Source organism: Siniperca chuatsi, linkage group LG18 (genome assembly GCF_020085105.1).
Source record: "Siniperca chuatsi isolate FFG_IHB_CAS linkage group LG18, ASM2008510v1, whole genome shotgun sequence".
NCBI lineage: Eukaryota > Metazoa > Chordata > Actinopteri > Centrarchiformes > Sinipercidae > Siniperca > Siniperca chuatsi.
This window is the reverse complement of record NC_058059.1, coordinates 15,355,902-15,378,474: the sequence shown is the minus strand read 5'-3', so window position 1 is coordinate 15,378,474 and position 22,573 is coordinate 15,355,902. Positions and strand designations below refer to the sequence as shown.

Genomic DNA, 22,573 nt, shown 5'->3' with positions numbered 1-22,573 from the left:
TTTATATAAAAACACTTAATTTTATTTCAGGGTTTTGTTTATGTTGCTGTAACCGACTCCTACACAGGTCATCAAGACCTTGTCTCCCCCTTTCCTTTCGTCTTCTGAAGGCTTCTGCACTTCAATCTTGAACATGATCTGGAAGAAATCTCTAATGTGTCTGAGGAACTCAATCCTGGAGGGATAGTGAGAGAGAGAGGGAAGAAAGTTGGTAAGAAAAATGGGTGATTACATTTCTGATTCATTTTTATGCAAGGAAAGGGGTTCACCCTATGTTGCATGAAATATATTCCAACTGTCAACAAATAACTGAACTGGAAGAACTGGAAGTTCAAGAACACAGAGTCCTTGTTCTACACCATGCTGAGTGGTGTTGGTAAAAGGTCAAAGGGCATCAATCCTATATGTTCTCCCTCATGCACATTACCTTCAATTCTTAAAGCTAGGATGTCAAAAATGTATAAGGCAAAGCCAATTTACATAAACAGAAACAAAAAAAAAAATTGCAAAGGTTTAAATTGAATTTCAAACGTCTTTAAAAAATAAACAACATCGCTAAGGTAACAGGCTGTCGTCTGTCATCAGCATTACCTGAGTAAGGGGAGGAGTGTATTGTGATGGCACTGCCAATCTTCAGTTATCATAGTACTGTACTTGAGAGGGACACAGCACCGGTACCATGATAACTGAAAATGGACAGTTCATAGTTCGCTCCTCATTTGTGGTGACGACCAAGTCTGAAATTAACTTTGTGTTCAATTGCTTTTTCCCCCCTTCTTTTTCCTTCTTTATCCTTAAACATTTGAAATGGTTTGTTTACAAGAAATGAATGTAGTTCAAACATAACTTTAAACTGTAAATATATTCATTCATCCATCCATCTATCACACATTCACCAAACACCTTCTTATGAACTGACCATGTAAACGAACGCACATGCAAAGAATTTAGGGGTGGGGGGGAGCAATCCAAAGTGATTGCATTTAACTGGGGCTTGTTATTTTCTGCCTGTTGCAATTTTAAAAAACATCAACCATTTCTTTCTTTTTTTTACTAACTGCAATTCTGCAGCAAGAAACAACAACTTTGGGTTGCATTAGGATATTAAATTTATGAGCAAAATAGTAAAAACTTTAAAAAATCCTGGTATTTTTAAGTAAAATCAGTAAAAAACAAACAATGAGGCTTATGTATAACAAACTGATGAGTGTTTGGAACTTTGGAATATTGTTACTTGCCAAAAATGGACGCGTAGAAGAACAAAATTTAAGGTCCAGTGCGTTCTACATTTGGACAAAGTGCATCTGTATAATGACTTATGAATAAGCCAAGGGCCTGTTTGTAAAGTTCAGAGGGTCAGGCAGCTTTGTGTGTCTATTACTGAATGACAGTGGCTTACGTGTACGGGGAGAGGGGTCCAAGCAGAACCTTTGACACGTCCTGTTGGCCAAGGGTCATCAAGAGCAGCGCCAGGCTTTGATTGGATGAATCCACACAGCCACCCTAAAACAAGGAAAGAGGAGGGGTGATGTGTTTCAGCAACATAAAACACAGAAATACGTCATGGAGGTGGAGATGTTTAAAAAGATTGGTTATCTATGGTCCAACACTGATAGCCATCTACACTTGCAGAACAGTGAGAATCCAAGAGGGGATTGTTGAGGGGACAGATGTTTTTCAGCTCTGGACACACATTTAGGGTGATAATGTCTTAAACTCAAACTTTGATTCACTCATTTTTTTTTAGTTGATCTGTTTTGGTCCTGATCCAAATTAAAGACAAACATACATCCAAAGCTACAAGTACGAAACATTTTGAAGCACATTTGTTTACAGTTTTGTTGAGGTCAGGCAGGCAGGTTTTATTACCTAGATCTTTTTCAAAATTCGCCGGGTTTTATTTGACTACTTTTTCTTAATGACCGTGGACACAGTGGATGTTTGCGAATGACGAAGTCTGGGACAGGATGCATGGCTTGTTTCTGCAGGCTTTGGCTACAGGTTGCAACTGTGGCATTTCTCTCCTCCTCACGACACTTTCTACAAATTCAGTTCTTCAGTTCTGTTAGTTATCTCCCTACAAACACCCCCCTCCCTAAATAATGCTGCATTTTCTGCCCCCCTCTGACCCTTCGTCTTTTGCTCCCCTTTTTCTTCGCCATACAAGATATTTAGAGGACAGAGGATCCACTCTGTGTCCAAGAGATTACATGCCATCGTGATTACTCCACAACAGCTATGTGCTACTCACCAGCCCGTATGAAGATGCCTATGCAAGACAGACACACCCAAGAGCATTTTATACATTTTATAGATTAAATGAACTTTAAAATGGCTGTCCATTCTGTGATTATGTCAGTTTAAGTTTGTAATAAGACTTTTACTATTTCATGTCTTGTATTAACAAAAAAAAAAAAAAAAAAAAAGGTACAGCGGCCAAAGCTTAACTACAGCTACAAAACATCAGCTTCTTGTACTGTGCATCCATTCTAAGTATGCATGTGACAGTCATGTAGTATTATGGCATCGTTACAGCTTGTCAGCAGGAATATGACTCAATTACATAATCATATCACTAAAACTATGGTGACATTGTTTTTATTGTTGATGTAGCAGAGATTTTGCTAACTGCATTCCTTCTGCAAACTTGGTATGTTCAAATGAATTCAAAGAAATAATTCATGACTTGTAGCCTTATGAAGTACACCTCCATCACCACTCCATCACAATTATTTCCACCATTTTATTCCATTAACAAGACTTGAGAGTAATGTATGTATTGATGGGTTGTCCATATTCTGACAGGTTAAATACAGAAAGCAAGTCCACCTTAATGTACAAATTACAAATATTTTTCTGTGTGTACTTCCTACTGTCTGGATACGAGTGAATTTTTCATATTTTTAACATTTAACTCCACAACATTTTACTAATCACGCTTAATTTGCCTCTAGTAAAAATATAACAGTTCCTATTAAGAGCAAGAAACTTTATTAATTTTAAAGTGAGGTTTTATACAACCTCAATGACATTTCTCAAACACTTTTCCCAAAGTGGAGAGCAGATAAAGTCGAAAAAGTGTTGCGCCTGAGCACCTTACCTTTTTACTTAAATCTTTCCTGAACAGTTTCTGGTTTTCCACTTTGTTTGGCATATTCTTTTCAACAAGCAGCTTCATTTCAGTACAAGAAAAATAACATATGAACAGTTTCAGGCCCTGCCTTTCACAGAGAACATGAGACAGTTAAGATCTCCCAAGAGGCCAGCAGCCACCAACCGGCCACAAGGCCTTATGGAAAAGTCCCTTGCATCCTTTGAGCGAACAGCAACCCCCTTTCCCAACAATCAAATTTGGGGGGGGGACGTGGGTGAACTCAAGCAAGTTCTGTGATCATTTACAGACTTACTAGACCTAAACCTGTAAAACTGTATAACATAAAATTGAGTGGATGCCAACAGGTTGAAATTTTAAAAATTAAAGAAAAATCCATGTTTTGCATTTGTTAGCTTAACAGTGAACAAAGCAATGAGTAACAGCTTCTTTCCCGAGGACTGATTTGAACCTAATTCGACACCATTCTTATTGTAGAAAAACAACAACCTGAGATGTTCTGAATTTAGTGAGAGCGCTCAACAGTAATACTTGGATAAAAAACAAAAAACAAAAAAAAAAAAACAAGGTATAATCCATACCTGGGTAAAAAATTTATTTTCACTGGACCCCTTGCCTCAAATCCTGAATGTCTTCAGACTCGTTGTGTAACCACTATGGTCTGCTTTTTTTTTTTTTTTTTTTTTTAAACTTAAGCTGAATCTAATCGTAAAAATAGTGTGGAAACATTCTGCACATGACAAAACTCTCCTCACAGCCAAGTTAGTAATCTCTGTCAATAAATCAAAGATCATTTAACATCAAAAACTCAATAAAATTTTAAGCGTGCATCACTTACGTCAGCTCCTGTCCAGTATTGATGTTGCTTCCAAAAACAAAATGTCCATCGTGTAGCGTTGGTTTACTACAAGAACACTGTACTGATTAACCATAAAACAAACAGACGCACACATACAGAGCGCCCCTGCCCTTTAATGTCAATCCAGCAAATTTCTTTTCCTTTATCGGTTTTCAAAAATTAACTATTCCAGCACAAGAGTCACACATCCATTTTACTGCTGTTACCCTCTTTCTTCTGCTGTAGCAATCACCTCTTCCAGTCTTCCTGCTACAGTTAGGTATTAAAATCTGCATTTATTCAAATGATGTTCAAAATCTACCAGCAACTACCTGTTTTACCAGCAGCTGTGGCTTTTGAAAAAAAAGAAACAAAATGTTCAAAACGGAAGGATTTTAAATCCACCACCCTACAAGGCTGCTAAAGAGAAACGTTAGCTACCCACTCTGTTGCTTGGAGTCCAACAATATTCCTGTTTCAGAGTTAATCAGCACTACCCTGACCAGATAACTGGACTCACATGGCTCCTATGAGAGAGGGCTCAGAGGGAGAGCCATGTGGAGGCAAACTGGATCTAATTGTACATATTTTGATGAAGTGGGCTCTTTTTCCTGTGTGACTATGTGAAAGTATTTGTGCCTCTATATGTTTTTAGTAACAGCCAAGTTGGTCTTACAGCTACTACTGTAAGTCACACTTGGGGACAAACTACACAGGTTGAAAGATATGAGGTTTTTTTCTGTGGCCTCAAACATAACCGTTAGTCTCCAAGTCAAGAATTCCTCATTTATCTCATTTAACACTATTTAGCTGACACATCACCTAATCAACTGAAACACTGGTGTGAGTGAAGTCACTGACCTTTGAGCTCTGCACAGACCTATCTGTGAATTGGAAGTAGATTTCTACAGATTCCCGAAGTTTTTTAAAAATTAAATAAATGAGAAACATGAATAAATTGTGTAAAAACTGTGAAACAATTTAAGAAATTATTAAAACTCATTATGAAATATTAATTCATGATTCTTATTTCCATAATAGTTTTTAATTGAAGTTCATTTCATCTTAGACATTTTTTGTAATGACACTTTTATTTCATAATGTAACTTTTCATGTCATGGGGGCAACACCAACTCCTGTTGCCGTGAGCAAAACATTTTCAAAAACTTGCGAAAACAAATGTGAAAATGTGACATGAAATAAAAGGGTAATTGGGGGAAAAGCCATTAGGAAATAAAGTTAGACTTCTGAAAAAAGGCCATTTTGAAATAAAAATGATAATTTCTTATAGTACTTTACAATTTATTTGTTCAAATATATATTATTATTTATTATTATTATTTCCCTATTTATTTAAGCATTTATTTTATAAGGCCTCAATTATATATTTTAATTTTGAACACTTTAGGGTCCATAGATTCCGTGACAGCATATTTATTACAAATAATAGAATGGCATAAAATCCTAAATATCTTTTTTGTGTTCTTATTTGTTTTGCTGTTTTTTGGCTATTAAATGTACTGATGTTTTTTGGCTATTTATTTATTTTATATATATATGTCAGTCAGTAAAGATGAGAAGAGTAATCTGGCTTTCCTTTGTCTCTGTACTTTTTTTTTGTTATTTCTAATGTCTCTACTTAAAACAATAAGGTTTGAATGCAACATACAGCATGTATCATTGAAAGGCTTTAAGATATTGATAGTGCTTCTTTTTATTTATTTTTTTTTTTTTTAAAAAAAGGCCCAGCCCCAGCTGACAGAACAAGGAACTTCTGAGTTACGGCAAACTTTTCCATCACACAGACATACTTACGTGACGGCTTTATTAAACAGACTATAGCATCCATCTTAGTGGAACTGAGACAATTCCTGATCAAAACATTTGGTTTGAATGGAAATACCATTTAGTTGCTTTCTACATTGTGGTTCTTCCCACAAACAGTTTCTCAGTTGAATTCCAGACTGGGGTCATTATCAGGGAATGTGGATAAACAAGGGCAATAAATGTCACTGTTGCATGCTGAGATTCTAATGTGTCCTGACTGCGTATGTCAGGTATTCCCCAAGAATTTTGATTTGTCCAGGGATAGGCTGAAACCAATCCTCCAGCTGCTGTGTGCTGGGTAATTAAGACCTGATATCAACTTCCAGTGATAATGGAGATTTTCCAGCACAGTAACCAACCAACAAAAAGGTGATTTTTGAGTAAGTTGAACTGTAGCATAGTATCATAATACTGCATTCTTCAGGAAGTTTGTTTTCAACATAAAAATGACTTCTCAGCACACAAGCTTATAAAAATATATATCCCTCCAAAAATATCCAATAATTAATTAGCATTGTATGTATTCTGTAAAGTGTTAGCAGACTTGTTGGAGCTGAGTACAGGCAGGTAACCACTAAGTCTGCTATAATTATGCAAATAAAACTGGACAGGCTTGGTATTTTGAATGGCAGTTGCTTAGTAAATCAGTTATGTGATGAAAGAGCCCTCATTTCCCTGCAGTATTAGAGCGACTGAAACACAGACACCATGCACAATAATGTAGCAAAGACTTGTGTTGGCAAATCCTCACTGGTTTGATTTTTGTCTACTGCCTCTCTAAAACCAAAACAACACACAGCACATTTTCACAAAATAATATAAAGTCACTCTGCAAATCAATATCAAGCCTTCCCTTGTTTGATTAAAAATGCACTTTTTGGATGTTCATGGACACAAGGCCTGTTTATGTGAAGGCTGAAAATGTTGGACTATAAAATAAAATTCTTGTATACCCTCCTCACAGCAGCCTAAACCTACAAAGTCATTGTTGATAGAGGGATTACAATGTATTTCCTTTAAAATTCAAAATTCACTAAGACCAAAATATATCTGATCCCAGGCTGAGACAAAAAAAACCATGGATCTTTTCTTTGATGTATGTACTGTATGTGAGGGTCTATGCAGTACTTACCCGATGTATCTCTTCCAAAAGCAGTTTGGCACAGTTCCTGCCGAGGTCCTCTGGTAGTATGGGGTCTCCCTGCCCCTGGGGCATGGACGATATCTCAGCACTGTGGAAGGAGCCATTCAGCGTCTCTGCCACCAGGGTCAGACCAAAACCTGGAGATCTGTGGTTAACCAACATGAATTATTTTAAGCTGGGATAATTGAAAATTTGCTTATAAATGTACAATGGCCGTTTTTACATTATAAACTGTAGTGACGGTCACCATGAATAACAGCAATGAATAATTGTCTGTTCAAGGTTCCTCTGACTGTGAAAGAACCAAAAAAATCCTGCCCACTGATGATCACTTGTAATCATGAATTATTAAAGAAAATTATTTTTTTGTGATTGATGATTTCTGACTATTGTGATTATTGTACTTTGATTATTCTTGTTTCCAAACAGAGATTTTTAGCCTGTCCCCTTTGACTCCTTGTACATGGAAATATTCCATCTGATGTATCTATGTAGGTTATCTTTTGACATTTGTAAATGTTGTTTACAATTAGAAGAGCTTTTTGACTTCGTATGGATGCTGGCAGGTGCTGCTGGCGCCTTCTGATTGGTGGTTTTCCCAGGCTGTGTTTACATTCAGTATCGTATAGCAGAGGTGGGACCAAGTCATTGTTTTGCCACGATTAAGTTTCAAATCTTTGCACTTAAGTCCCAAATCAAGAAAAGTCCAGAGTCAAATCCCAAGTCCTAAACAAGTCATAATGCGCTCTTTACCAAATGTAATGACATTCTAACAAAAGAGTAATACTATATTAAATTTACACAAATCATAAATACTTTTTAAAATTTGTATTTACTTGTTAAAACAAGTGCGACTGAAATTAAATCATAAAAAGTAGTGCTGACATTGCACTTTCGGAGTATATAGCACTAGCTTTTTTGGGGGAATTTTTTTTCCTTTATTGGATAGAGACAGTGAAGAGGCAGACGGAAAACAGGGGGGAGAGAGGGACGGTATGATATGCAACAAAGGTCACTGGCTGGAATCAAACCAGCGACGGTACGGCATGCACTGTAACCATTCGGCTTTTGTATGTTTCTGTCCTGTCTTGTTGTATTTAGTTGATTCAGGAAATGAACTGACTCATGGCACACTTTTTGAATAACATACTTTTTAATCTTTGGGCTTGGGGGAAGGTATCAAGCATTTTCAAGTCAAAAGGCTCAAGTCCAAGTAAAATCACTAAGTCCAAGTCGAGGTGCAAGTCTTTTTTTTTATTTTGTCAAGTCGAGTTTAAAGTCCGATTTGTGACTCGAGTCCACACCTCTGCCGTAGAGTACCGGTGTTTGCCTATATGGATTTTACCTCACAAAGGTCTGAGGACAGAGGAGTTGTGAATAAAGTGAGTACATGTGATAGACAGTGTGCAGGACTTTTTGATCAACTAGTGATGGCCCTGTAAATATATTAATGTTGAGATACTCACTTGCCAGAGTTGGCTCCTTTCATGTGGTCGGTGTAGATGTAGATGTCTGGAAGGAACTGGTTGAGGACGCCCCTGGCTGACTCCACTATCCTGTTGGCCATCTGAGGAGAAACTCGCACTGAATATCTGGGTTTAGACTGTCAAGGACTTTTGATGACTCATAGTGTGAGTTTGTTGTGTGGTGCGAGAAAACAGATCACCAATATTCATCAATGAAAAAATGAGTTAAACTTGAAACTGAAAAAGGAGCACAAACTCGAGAAACAACTTGCACAAACATGTTTAAAACCAAGAAAGCCTCCCATGCTTGACATTCATCCTGTAATCAGTAACCATCAATCCAGCAAACAACAGGCAAGTTTAGTTTCTGGCATTCATTAGATAGATACTAAAGAGAGATAAGTCAATTAATTGATTAGTCATCTATTTTGACAAGCAATCATTGTTTTCTTTTGGGGGGGGCAAAAATGCCAAAAATGATCTTGTTTAAGCTTTTCCAATATGAGGATTTGCTGCTTTTCTCTGTTTATTAACATTGTAAACTGAATATCTTTGGCTTTTTGACTGTTTGTCAGACAAGACATTTGAAGCTGTCACGTTGGACTTTAGGATATTATGAGTGCGAGAAATTGTGATTTTTCACAATTTTCTAGCATGTTATAAACAAAATGATTAACTAAAAAAAAGTAGTATTAATAAAACTAGATTAATCAATAATGAAAATAATTGTTAGTTGCAGCCCTAATAGAAACAAAAAAATACAATAGGACTGAAATGCGAAAAGGCTTTTAAATGAAAATGTATATTACTTAATTTCTGCTTTCAGATGAAAAAAGGCCACCACTGTGAGCATGATAAGGATACGCCACTCCTCTGATCCTCTTGATCTTTCCTGGGTCAGTCAGCTGCACTGGCCTGATGGTCCTGCGGACAGGACATGTGAAAACTATCTCTCCTCCCCCACCAGGTGCCATACCCCTCTTCACCACCTGAGGGAACAGCAATACAGAGAGAGAGCGTGAGACAGAACGACAGACTGACTTTTTTTCAAGCAGCAGCACTATATTTGAATGTAAAATGTATAACATTATACAATGCTTATCAACAGGCCACCATTGTGTCCTCACCTTGAGATCAAAGCCCTCTCCATCAATGCCAAACTTCTTCATCAGAGGGAGGGCTGTGGACTTCAGCAGATCGACCTGTCGGAGACAGAGTGATTAAACCCTTAAGACGCACTTGTGTCTTCAAAGGGGTTGAAAATGGAAACCACCTTGCTAAAGAACACCAAGACAACAATCTACAACAGCAACAAACAGAGACGCTGTTCACTGTTTCCATGACAACACCTCTCTCTAGTGTCTCTGCTTCTACTACTTACTGCTTTTCTTGTCTGTGGTTTGTTGACATTACACAGTTTGAAACAGTGCAGCTCATATGAAAGAGCAAAGAAAGGATGATGCAGTGGCTGAGACTGACTTGCTATAACACCACATGAAACATGCAAACAAAAATGGGTGTGACAACGAGGAAAACAAGAGTGCATTTGCAAATTTATAATGTGAACCACAAACTGTTTCAAGACTTTCTCAAGTTAATATACGAACCGCTGAACTGATTCAAAAACCTGACTATGTCCCAGACCTATTACGTTTCTGTCCTAAAACTCTACCTCAGACATCAAATGTACAGTCTGTAAAAGAAACCAACTTTTCTCTGCAACACTGTTGATCTGATTTTGCATATAATGACATGTAATGATGTCTGCACCAGAGGGCAGTGTCCATTTGGATTTGGGAGGGGTGCACTTCACCCAGAAATTCACTATACAAAGAAGTTGACATGTTTCTTTGCAGAAGCACGCTTCAGCTCCACCCAGTGTTCATGAGCCAGATGAGTCAAAAAGAAATCAGAAGGAGCAAAATTAGGAAACAAAGCGTAATGTTTAGAAGGTGATCAGATGCATGCATGCGTGTCCTCACCGTCGGGTCAGTAGGGTCGTTGGTGACTCCCCTGAGTGTGGCCTTCAGAGAGGTCTTCATGAATGGAGCCAGCATGAGCAGAGCCTCCAGATAGTAGCCAATCGAGCGCTGCAGGCTACAGTCATGTTCTACAGAGCCACCATACAACAAGCCAGGCTGGTAGAATAACACAGTACCTTGTAAATAAAGACACATAAGGACAGTGAGTGAGTCAGAAAAATAAAACCACAGTAAAGTTTTCTGCTCGTTAATGCAGTCAACTTCTCTATGTGAAATGAGATGGTTATAATTATATTTTCGGACATCACCACAGTTGAACTTTACATCAATGCAACTCGCTAAAAATGACAAAAAAATATTTGAGGGAACAACATACTCTGGAAAACGCTAAATAACTTCAGCTAAAATCCTATTATTCATTTTCATGGTGTCCAGCTGTTGGTGTTGAACAATGCTGAAATCTCAGCTCTCTAGCGATCCACTGACAGTAAACAGTAATTAGATAAACCTCATGGTCTGTGACAAAAGGTAATATTATAGTTATATCCTAATTATAACACTCACCTGTTTGGTTAATCTCTATTCTGGAGCCATTGGTCACTTTGTCTAGCAATCTGATAAAGCTGGCCTCAAAATCTGGAGAGGACAGACAGAAAAATGCAGTTAGCCAAATCAAACATCTGCTCAATCTGTGGATGAAAGCCATGTTTTCTTAGATTAAAGAAAAGTCTACAAAACACTTTTTAAGTCAACAAGTATATATGACCAAATTATTTCCTTATTTATATATATTTTACATACAGTACCAAAACATATGGAGTCAAACAAGTGGATTAGAGTATTATTGCAACTAATGTGGGAACTTCTGATAATCTTCGCTCACTTATGCCAAGATAAGTCACTCCAATAATGTAAGGCAGAGCTCTGCAAGCACTGGTTCAATTATCTTGACAAGCAAAACAACGACACGACTTTGTACAGTTGGAATAAACTGCATTTATCTCACATTTAAACTACTGTCCCATCGTTTCCCCACCTCCTACGCCCAGTGATAAAACACACTCCCAACTGCGTAACAGCTAGCTCGTTAGCTGGCGAGCTAACTGCGACGACACATGCAGAGTGAATCTGCAACTCACCACGGAGCCCCGGGTTGTCATCTTTAGACCTTATGTTTTTGATTTTAACACGCTTCCCGCTGAGTGTGGATAAAACCAGCCTCTGTCTAAAGAAATTGCAGCCGTCGTATGTGAGTCCATGGCTTGCCATGTTATTGTTGTTTCTGCCTGGCGTCAGTGGAATCCACGTGTATTTGTCCAGGAAGACGTTGATAAGATACGGCAAAACAGGAGGGTCAAAAATGAGATTTTTTAAATGATGCACTGCCGCAGCTGGCCACTAGATGGCACCAGAACGACATTCATTAACCCAATGTGGGCGTGGCTATATAATATTTTTGAGTCTTAAAGGCACAAAATGTAAACAAATCTGTTACTACCATAATTTGTACGGATTATCTCTTTTATCTTTCTTTAATATGGACAGTAGGTATAAAATAAAAACAAACTTAAGTTAATTGAAACCCGCCATCGCTCTCAAAATTATTGACAGGTATTTTGATACACTAACACAGTGATTAAATCTAACCCTGAAGTTGTTGTTTTCTTAACTATTTAAGTGTTATTTAGATCAGGCATGTCTGCAAACATTATTTAATTTCTTTATTTTAGAAGCTGAATATGAGACAGCAGATTGGTTGTTGTTCGATGCTGCCTGCCTGCCAATCTGCAGGTCTATCCGCTGAAGGGATCGAGGCTCGGAAGGGATTAATCACTGCAACCTTCCCATCAAGCTTTTTTCCGCCTGTAGACCAATTACATAACCGTGTTATACAATAAATACATCTGCAGTAAACCGTAAACAGTCACATAGGCAAGGAAGTTTGTCAACACGCCGGAGAAAGAAGCTCTTTTTGCTCGGAGTGCGTCGTCAGAGGAGTGCATCCCAGTCTACCCCCTCTGGCATTGTACTGGTCGTCGTTTTCATCTTCTTCCTCCTCCCCCTCCTTCTCCTCCTCTTCCTTCTGTTTCTGCAGCGCTGAGGGAAATAAAAGTCAAGGTCCAGTGAGATTCGAGACTGGCTGCAGAAGACGTGTCCACTTTTGGCGACGTTGCGCACTCTTTGGGGAAAGAAAGTAGAGCCTACCTGCTCCGAACCAGTCTTGGCTGCGCATCCACAGAGGGGTTTCATGGGAAAGACACGGCTATTCGATTCCTAAAAACTCAGGTTTAACAAATAATCGTCCAGAGATGGTTCTTCAAAAGATTTTTCGTGCTGTCATTATGGGACCTCCGGGGTCGGGGAAAGGAACAGTGTCTGCGCGCATAACCAAAAGTTTTGGACTGAAACACATTTCTAGTGGGGACATTTTGAGAGGCAACATCAACGCCAAAACCGGTAAGATAGCGGGGTCCTATCTCAGACATACACTAAGGCAGCATAGATATGGTCTTACATGCAATCTACACAGTTAATAGGCTGTAACATAAGATTATTGCATATCTGTGTTACATGTTTAACAAAAAAAAAACCCAGACACTTCAAAAATATTATTCTTCATCATTGTTTTCTGGATGATATGCACTGTTAGAAACAATCCACACAACTTATTATTATACTCACAACATAAGCAGATGATTACACACAAAGGAGACCACTGCAGGAAGTTCTGCTGTAGTGTGGAAAATAAAAACGTTTGTTTTCTGGACTGCTGTGATAAGAGCACCACTCCTGTAACAGTTTGATTTCTTGTCTTGTGTGACATACGTACCACAGAGGTTGAACAGGGACTGGATGGAAGAATCTGTGTTCTCTTTAACCAAGGTCAAACTGGTTAGCAGGTTTATAGAGCGTGTCCTTTTATGTTTGTACTGGAAACACTCAACATTACCTGAACTTTGGAAGGAGGCCCATTACTCCTCTATATCACCTTGGATGAAGATAAAGAGAGGTGTAAAGATAAGGAAGGCCGTGCACCGTTGTGCCTTGAGAGGAGGGACTACAGATGAAGAAGTGTGTTTTTACAGCTGTATGACAGAGAAACTACTAGGTTGGAGAATTTCACTGCAGTAATGCAAGGTTAAAGTGGGGTTTAATGTCTCCTGCAATGACTGTTGCTGTACAATCAAACGTTTATTTATGCACACAAGCTTTTGTCCTCATCACGCCCTGTCATACTGTACATGTACAGTACAGACTTTTTTAAGCTCCTCGGTTGAACTAAATCCTTGTATTGTTGGCAGCTGAGCAGCTCCACCGGAGCAGCAGGCAGTCAAAGCAGTTCTCCTTATTGACTTTCCCTGCTCAAATTTTCCCAAACAGTCCTTGAATCTGAACCAGTGACCTTCCACTTCCTGAGATTGCCTCACTAACCTTCTCACAAGTCATACTGAACATTTGTAAAGCTTTTGCATATAAACTCTGTCACAGTGTATTAAATGGACTAATACACTTACCAGTAGGCAAATCCTCCTAAGTTGTCTAAGTTACATTGTAGCCGTGCAACAGTACCTTTTCTTACTAAACACCTTGTTCAGGGTTCGGTGTTCAGGCCCCAAAGAGGCATTTGCCAATTTATCATGTACTAAACACAAAGGAAGGTTATTTCCTGATTGCAGCCTATAGTTTAACAACAGTCAGTGTTACTCTTTGCTCTGTTTCATAGTGACATCACAGAAGTATATTAGCACTGTCAGGTCATTTCTGCAAGGCTCGTCAGGAAGTTCCTTTCTTCAGCTGGACTCTGACCAATTAAAGAGGAAGTGATAGGGGGGGAAATGCCTTAACCTCCTGAACACAGATTATCTCGTCAAATTATTTTCCATTTCTACACTGAGTTAGATATTCAAACCCACAATGCCAAAACTGCACTGATATATCAAATGGAAATATGTTAAATGTTTTGTGCATATTTTTATACACATTTCTCTGTAATTCAGCATGATGTATTATATATTTGTAAACCTCATTTTTAAGTTAGGGAGCCATTACAAACTGGCAGGGTTGAAGCAGCTAAAAACATACAAAAGTTACTATTTTTCTGGAGAAGATGAATGCCATAAGATGCTTTTGGCAAGCAGGTACAGCTAATATTTCATATTGTGATTAAAGTAGGCTTTATAAAGTGGGAAAAAGACTAGATTTTGTCATGAGTATGAACACCATCCTCTGTCTGTTTCTCTGTGTGTGTGTGTGTGTGTGTGTGTGTGTGTGTGTGTCAGAGCTCGGCCTGTTGATGAAGTCCTGTATTGATCAGGGTCAGCTGGTACCCGATGATGTCATGTCACGTCTCATCCTGAGTGACCTGAGAGCACTGGAGCAGAGCAGCTGGCTGCTCGACGGTAAGACCGCACTAGTTTGTATCGCCACTCATTTCTGCTGGGAAGCGATTGCTAGCATGAACGTACTGTCACCTTTGTTTGTTATAGATCTTAAAACAGCTGTGAGATAAATCATTGATCTTTTAAATGTATCCACAGAAGTGCTTTGTAGGGATGTTTTAGTTGTCTGCTCTCAGGGGAATGTTTGCTTAGACCTAATTTGTTCTTATGCTATTTAATTCAAATCCTGGTATAGTTAATTATCACATCCTTCTATCTTCCCTGTACCTGTCGCTCTACCAGGTTTCCCTCGTACAGTACCCCAGGCAGAGGCTCTGGATGAATCCTACAGTGTGGACACAGTCATCAACCTCAATGTACCTTTCCAGACCATCAAACAGAGGCTCACCTCACGCTGGACTCACTCTCCCAGCGGCAGAGTCTACAACATAGATTTCAACCCACCAAAAGTCCCTGTAAGTACATCCTCTCTTACCAGTCATTCCTTACTTGTTTCAGTTTATGGTTTCCAGATATTGTCAGTACAGAAAATGTCTTTTCAAACATAAATGTCCTTGAGCTTTAAGTTGGGCTAATAATTTACTCTGGACCTGCTGCTCACAACTGGCTTTTCTTTTCTCCTAAGAAGTAAAGAATATTGTTTATTTGAGATAAGTGAATTGTTTCAGGTTTTTCTAAACCCCACCCTGGAAAAAATGAGGTGCAGAAGCCAATATGAGGCTAATACAGTTGGCCCAGGGGTAAAGAGAAGAGGCAGATAAAAAAAGAAATATTTGGGATATAAACTCAAAGACACTGAAACTGAACCCAAACAAAATGAAGCGAGATTACTGGAAGACAGATTGAAAGACTGAAAAACTGAGAAATGGAGACAAAAAAACAAACTGCAAAGACAAGAAGATAAAACAAACCAGGACCTTTGCTGTCATCCAGTGCAATTACACAGCAGTAAACAGAGCGGCTGGCAGCTAGTGAAGTTAGAAGACTGTCAGCTTAATTTAGGTTTTAACAATAGTGAACTCTCACACTTGTTTGTATTTTTTTAAAGACACACTGGGGAGACTGGGGTGATTGCAAAGTAATGTAAATGAGCAAGAATGAGTCTCAGTATCATCTTCATTCATCATTCAGTAGCATGCGTTATTTAATTATGCATGCTATTAGAACTCACTCCTACTGTTTTCCTTAATTTATATATGTTTTGTGAAGATGTGTATCAGGCAAAATCATTTTATTGAAGTTTCTTTTGATCAGCATAATTTTTTGTGCATGTTGCATCTGTTACCATGACTACAGACAGAGCTCTCTGATAATTGCAGGCAAATTCTTTATATAGAAAATAGTATCTGACATCGACATTATCAAGTTTTCTTTTACAGATCTTTTGTCCTTTTGTATATTGTTTTCAGCATTTCAACATTCATTTTTACATTTATTAGAAAATAGCTAATTAAGAGGAAATTACAGAGGAATAGGACATTTTTCAGCATCTCAGTCAGCTGTCACCTGCCCTTCAAATGGTGAACACACTTAAAGGTTGTTTCATTAGGCACATCTACCTACTACCAGAGATCTGAGTTTAGCTTTCAGAACAACTTGAATTGTTTGAGGCATAAATTCAACAAAGTGTTGTGAACATTTCAAAAGAATCTTGCTCCACGTGAATCATTCATTTCATGCTGATTTTGGGATAGCTAGTCATGCTGTTCCTCCTTAACCCAGAAATGCTCTTTAGGGACAGTGCATGCCCTCTGAGTAAACTGAAGATACCGTCATATTCCTGGAATTGTCTATGCATGTTTCACAACATCTCCTGCTGAACTATACAAGAGGTAGTCTGATACTATGAAGGGATGTAGCTGGTCAATGTTAATGTTTAGATATTTGTGCTGTTGGTGCTGGAACTAAGGGTCATAATGTAATGCACCTCACACTATTATTATCCCTACCCTGTGTGGTACATGTTTCTATTTAGATTGGCTTGAGATAGTGTCGAGATATTTAGACACCTTCACTTTACCTTCTTGTCTTTCTGATTAAGTCAGTTCAATACACCTGTTGCTATGTTTTACCACAGAGAATTTTTACCCATGTTAGCGACGTGGCTCTAGAGATGGCAATGTCGGTCAGTCCACCACTTTGGTCCAGACCACCAAAATATCTGAACAACTGCTGAATGGATTTCCATGAAATTTTACAGACATTCATGTTCCCCAGAGGGTGAAGCCTACTGTCATCTGGTCATCCCCCGACCTTTCCTCCAGCGCCACTAGCAGCTCAACATTTGACTTTGTCCATTGGTCTCTGGCCAAATACCTGCAAAATGAATGACATTCCCATCAGCCTCAGCTATAACAAATGTTGTCATACTAACATGCTAAACTAAGATGATGAACATTGTAAACATTAGCATTGTACCTGCTAAACATCAACATGTTAGCATTGTCATTGTGCGCATGTTAGCCTGACGTTAGCATTTAGCTCAAAGCACTGCTGTGCCTAAGTAGGCTACAGCCTCACAGAGCCGCTTGTGTGGCTGTAGTCATGTTTTTACCTTGTAACAGAAAAACAAAGTGTGCATTGTGTGGGATTTGGAAAATTAAGCACTCCTTAGCCTGCACCACCAAACCCCTGTGATGTCATAAATAATACACAAGTCAGAAAGTCAGAGTTAAGTGAGATTTTTTCATGAAAGACATTTTGACATGACACAGTAGAAAAAGCACAGGTGTAAATAATAATATGACTTACTGGGACACTGAATAGAACAGAGCCATTGTTAATGTTATTAGAAACACATGTGCTTTTCCTAAAATGAAAAGTCAAAATGTGAAAAAGACCTGTTGTTGTGTGGCTATAAGATATCACAATGTCATCATACCTCCTGCTACTGTTTCTGCATGAGACTATCATAATGACCTTCTGCTGTGCTGGCTTATGTTTAAACAGACATGACATCTCACACAGGGTGAAAATACAAGAAAATCTGTTATTATATAGTCAATGCACTATAACGACTTTCAAAATTATTCAGCTTAGCTATTTTCAGCCTTGTCTCTCCTCTTGGTGAGCTGGTTTAAAAGCAAAGACAACACTCTGTGTTTCTTGAGCAGTGTTTACATTCCCGTCTGTGTGCTGTGTCTAGGTTTGGGCTGGATAAGTCCTACAGTTGTGGACTAGTACAATGGCTGGAAGTTATACGGCCTCAAGCGTTTATTAAGCAACTCTGTCTCAGCAGGTTTCCTCACATTTTTTCTGGTAAACATGTATTTTATGATATTTCCTCTTATTACTCAGCCTCTACTCAGCAGGTACATAAAGAGAGGGGGCGTAGAGAGAGAAGGGGGGGAGGGGGAAGCACAATGCAAATTCGACCTAGAATTTTAAAATAGTAATAATGTAATGGTAGTGGTAATATTAATATTAATAAAGTAATAACAGTAGGAATGATAGTGATAGGAATAATAATGATAATTATAGTAATAAGACTAATAATAACAATTGTAGTAACAGGGAACACAGGGGCAGCAGGCGGCCCACAACCACAGATCCAGTCTCTGCCGCTCCGGAGGCAGAAATACCTGCTGAAAGCAACAGAAAGAGAGAGGAGAGAGACAAGAAAGCACAAAACTAAATGAAATGGGATAAAAATGCATACAGATGGAGACGGAGAGGAGCTCAGTGCATCATGGGAAGTCTCCTGACAGGCTAGGTCTATAGCAGCATAACTAAGGGATGGTTTAGGACTCATCCAAGCCAGCCCTAACTATAAGCTTTATCAAAGAGGAAAGTCTTAAGCCTACTCTTAAATGTGGAGATGATGTCTGCCTCCCGAACCCAGAGACTCTAGGAACCATATGTAACCCTGCATCCTGGGAGCGCAGTGTTCTAGTCGGGTAATAAGGTATTATGAGCTCTTTAAGATACAATGGTGCCTGACCATTAAGAGCTTTGAAGGTGAGGAGAAGGATTTTAAATGTCATTCTGGATTTTATAGGGAGCCAGTGCAGAGAAGCTTATATTGGAAAAATATGATCTCTTTTCCTAGTTCTTCTCAGTATACGTGCCGCAACATTCTGGATCAACTGGAGAGTCTCAAGGGACTTATTTGGGCAGCATGATAATAAGGAAATGCAATAATCCAAAATGCATGGACTAGTTTTTCTGCGTCATTTTGAGACAGGATGTGCCCGATTTGAGTTGTCGTGGTTTAAGTCCACTAATAAACTCGACCAGATTTCCAGATATGAGAGCTGCTCCATCCAAAGTTGATTGAATGTCGTCTCTCCTAATCAGACCACCTCGACAGCCAGCGGCATAATGAAGACATGCGGTTAACCATGTCATCACTGGTCAGGTTTGGCAGGGCCCCAAAGAAAACTACAGAGTCCGACATTGTCTTTGCATATGTACACACCATCTCAACATGCATTTAAAAAGTATTATTACAGCCTGTTGTACAGGTGTAGTTTTTAAGTAATTAAGTCAGCAACAACATTTGTTTATGTGTTTTCTCCAGGGTTTTGATGACGTGACTGGGGAGCCTCTGGTCCAGAGGGAGGATGACACACCAGCGACGGTCACGCGGAGACTGAAGGCCTATGAAACCCAGACAGAGCCCGTCTTAGAGTACTACAGGTAGAATAGCCCAGATAATTCAAAATATACCTCCACCTACTTACGTTTATGTTGATTACTTTCGGACTTTGTTTATTATAGTAACCTATTTTGCGTCGCTGCACAGAGAACTTAAAGAGGAAAAATGGGCAGTTGTCTGACTGCATTACAGCGTAATATCTCACTGAAGTGTACTTCACATAAATGTCTAATATTGGTAAAGGCTACAGCCAAATGCTAGTGAACCTTAACCTTGGGCCTTGTCCTCCCTGCACATTCCTCAAAGTTGCTTGCATGACTGAAAAATTGCTTAAGAACCACATTCCAAGAGGACAAGCTAATAAGTGCAAACACCCATTTTCTCCTTATTACAGGAGTTGATAATGAATACACATACACAATATTTTTTATCTTAAAGTTTTACGAGAATCAATAAAACCCAGGCAAGAAACACAAAACAAAAGTACAAATGCTTCTCTTGTGAGGTTGTGGACCCAGTTTGAAAGTACATGCATCATAATTTCTATTTCTGGACTAATTATGCAGGAAAACATATTACTCTGTGTTCCCTCAAACCACAGGGATGTGTTTAGCTAGTGTCCCACTTATTTTTACCACAATGTTTGAGAGGATGTTCATCATTTGAAGTAAGTGCATGAAATTACAGACTGGGAATAGAAGAGGATAGAATGTTCACTTTAAAGGATGAAATATTAGTTGACTTTGATTGCTGTTTAACACGTTTTATTTGCTGTACAGAATGTTTGAAGGTAATACTCATAGTTCCATTCACATTCAAAACTGATTAATAGATCACGCACATATTTTTGTAATTGCTGTGTAACACTGGAATAACAGTTGAGATAGTGACTGTAAAAAACTGATTTCTGTGTTTCTTTGTCCTGCCAGGAGTAAAGGTGTGCTACAGACCTTCTCTGGGACAGAAACCAACAAGATCTGGCCGCACGTAGAGGCTTTCCTCCACAGAAAGCTCTTCTCTGCCAACCAGAAGGTTGCATAGAAAGCCTGAACAGAGAGGCACAAGAAGGGTTAAAGTTTACCAGCAGAAACCACTCTGTATGCATCGATGTATTAGGTGCCACTTTCTGTGAAACAAGGGGAGCGCCATCTGTGTAATAATATATTCTTTATGTTCAAAATGAAGAGCAAGGTCATACAGTTTATGTCAGGAAGCAATAGTAACACTACAGTTGTTGTTGGGTAAAACCCAACTTTTAATGTGCTTATTACACCACTGTTGCACTGCTTCCAGTGTTGCGATTTGGGAAACCCTCAGGATGTGTGCATAAAATCCTTCAAACGTTAGTTGATAGAATTTAAAAAGAATGTCTCTTCATTCCATAATGTGCCTTCAGAAAGCCAGGAGACGTCACTGATTCAGATATCAAGAACAGCAGAATATAAAGGTTAAGTACACAAGAAATGTGAAGTTGTATATGAAGATAGGAATAGTTATTATGGCATGTCCTCTCTGGTGAATGCAACCAACTTTAAGTAGTGGCGTTATGTATAAATGTTTAACTTTTAGGTTTTCTAAATTGCAATCATGAGTTCTTTTCTTAGCACTGAAAAGAATGGGCACACACAACAGGGTATCTTGAGCTAAATAAGAGACTTTCCAGCCTTTTTGGTAAGAAATCTTTTGAAAGCAATATTGCAAGGGCTTTTTCAACTGTTTCTTATGCAGTGGGTTATTGCCCTAAAGGGAATTGTGCCATGTTCTACAAATTACTGCAAATTCACTTTTGCACTCAAGTGCCTTTTGCTGCTTTTGAAAATGTAACAGGTAGCTCAGTGGATTTAGTCTGTAAATACTTTTTATGAATATGGACCACAGGATTGAATAATGTAAAAACTGACCACACTTCTTATATTGAATATTTTTTAATTAAACCCACCAATGTCTAACAGCTTCTTTCAACCACCTCAAGTCTTAATAGTGTTGCCTCATGAATTACACCAATTGTTTCCATTTTAACCAGGTGTTCCTTTATTTTAACCAATTGTCTATAAATGTATACTGGTATTTGCCATTTAATGTGACTTGACAACTGAAAACGTTATTGCAAAAAAGGGATAAACTTAAAACATTTAAAGCACAGTTTATCATCTTGTTAGAAGATATCACAACATTCAAGGTTGATCTGCAGTTCTGTTTTAGCACAGAAGTCTTATTGTTTCACCATGTTAAGCGCCACAGAGAAGCTAACTTGCCTTGCAGTGTACTGTAGATTTATGAAGTGAATGTTTCCTGAATTGTAGTACTGTGTGCATTTCTAAACACTTGGATACAATGTTTAAAAGCACATCACCTCTTCATAGACAACTTACAACTGTCATGAGTATTTATTATGAATCACAATAAACATCTAATACTAATTGTTGTATGTTATTGTATACCAGAACAACACAACTGGGTAGCTTCCCAGTCATTGGTTTAAGTTAACCAGTTTTTACAGTCTTTTTAACCTACAGAACCTGTCCACTTAAAACCAGTTTTCTCCTGGTTTGGTGGACCACGCCTTTTCCTTGTGGTCTGGAAAGGGGATTAGGGACTGTGGCCGACTTGGTGACGGACGGCGTTGTGATCGGCCTTTGATCGGTGAGAAGTATAATCTTCCTTGGAACAGCCTTTTCAGGTATTTGCAAATATGCAGTTTTATCACCTCTGCTATTAAGTTGCACCCCAATGGGTTCTCTCTTTCAGCTGTGGAGAAGGCTATTCAAAAGGAAACTTATCACCAGGTTTTATAGGGCCCTGTCAATCCCAAACAACAAACACGGCTCATGTCAGGTCTCCTTGGGAAGCTGATTTGGAGACTATTCTGGATGATGAGTGTGTTTGGTCGAGCTCCTCGGGTTGCTTATTTGCCAACAAAGCTCGGGAAAGCTAGGTTATACATAGTTACAAGTTTAATCCTTTGCTTTAAAAACGTGTAAAACTACTTATGGTTCATATTTCCACTGTACTTTTGAATGCCCTCTTTTTAATGACTTCTGGGTCAAAGTGTGTAAAGAAATTGATATTATATTTAAGAAAAACTGGCCCATGGATCTATTTTCTGCATTTTTGGAATATAATCAGTTTTCTTTCCTGTGTGTGAAGGATGTATTTTGTGTTGGTAGTACGTCTGGACGGGGGAAAAAAACAAAAACAACTTAAATG

At 38.6% G+C, this 22,573-nt stretch overlaps 2 protein-coding genes and 1 long non-coding RNA gene across 4 annotated transcripts; 1 reads left to right on the top strand and 2 right to left on the bottom strand.

The window, feature by feature from the left end:
• Positions 1-13,070, bottom strand: rcl1 (RNA terminal phosphate cyclase-like 1). 2 transcript variants are annotated; one of them, XM_044174626.1, is made up of 9 exons: positions 13,052-13,070; positions 10,934-11,005; positions 10,370-10,545; positions 9,515-9,589; positions 9,252-9,376; positions 8,388-8,513; positions 6,910-7,066; positions 1,400-1,503; positions 1-175 (listed from the first exon to the last, which is right to left on the bottom strand). In XM_044174626.1, exons 3-9 carry the CDS (start codon positions 10,442-10,444, stop codon positions 22-24), a joined length of 816 nt encoding a protein of 271 aa, XP_044030561.1. In that variant the 5' UTR covers positions 10,445-10,545; positions 10,934-11,005; positions 13,052-13,070; the 3' UTR covers positions 1-21. The 2 variants fall into 2 exon arrangements, with proteins under 2 accessions (XP_044030561.1, XP_044030562.1); XM_044174627.1 differs by lacking the exon at positions 13,052-13,070 and adding an exon at positions 11,509-11,725.
• ak3 (adenylate kinase 3) lies at positions 12,115-21,786 on the top strand. The gene is made up of 5 exons (XM_044174639.1): positions 12,115-12,826; positions 14,650-14,769; positions 15,052-15,224; positions 19,289-19,407; positions 20,296-21,786. The coding sequence occupies exons 1-5, from the start codon at positions 12,679-12,681 to the stop codon at positions 20,405-20,407; spliced, it is 672 nt and encodes a 223-aa protein (XP_044030574.1). The 5' UTR covers positions 12,115-12,678; the 3' UTR covers positions 20,408-21,786.
• LOC122865779 lies at positions 15,982-18,195 on the bottom strand. Its single transcript, XR_006375542.1, has 2 exons — positions 17,324-18,195; positions 15,982-17,085 (listed from the first exon to the last, which is right to left on the bottom strand). It is a non-coding gene; the product is annotated as an uncharacterized LOC122865779 (long non-coding RNA).
• Positions 21,787-22,573: the final 787 nt, after the last annotated feature.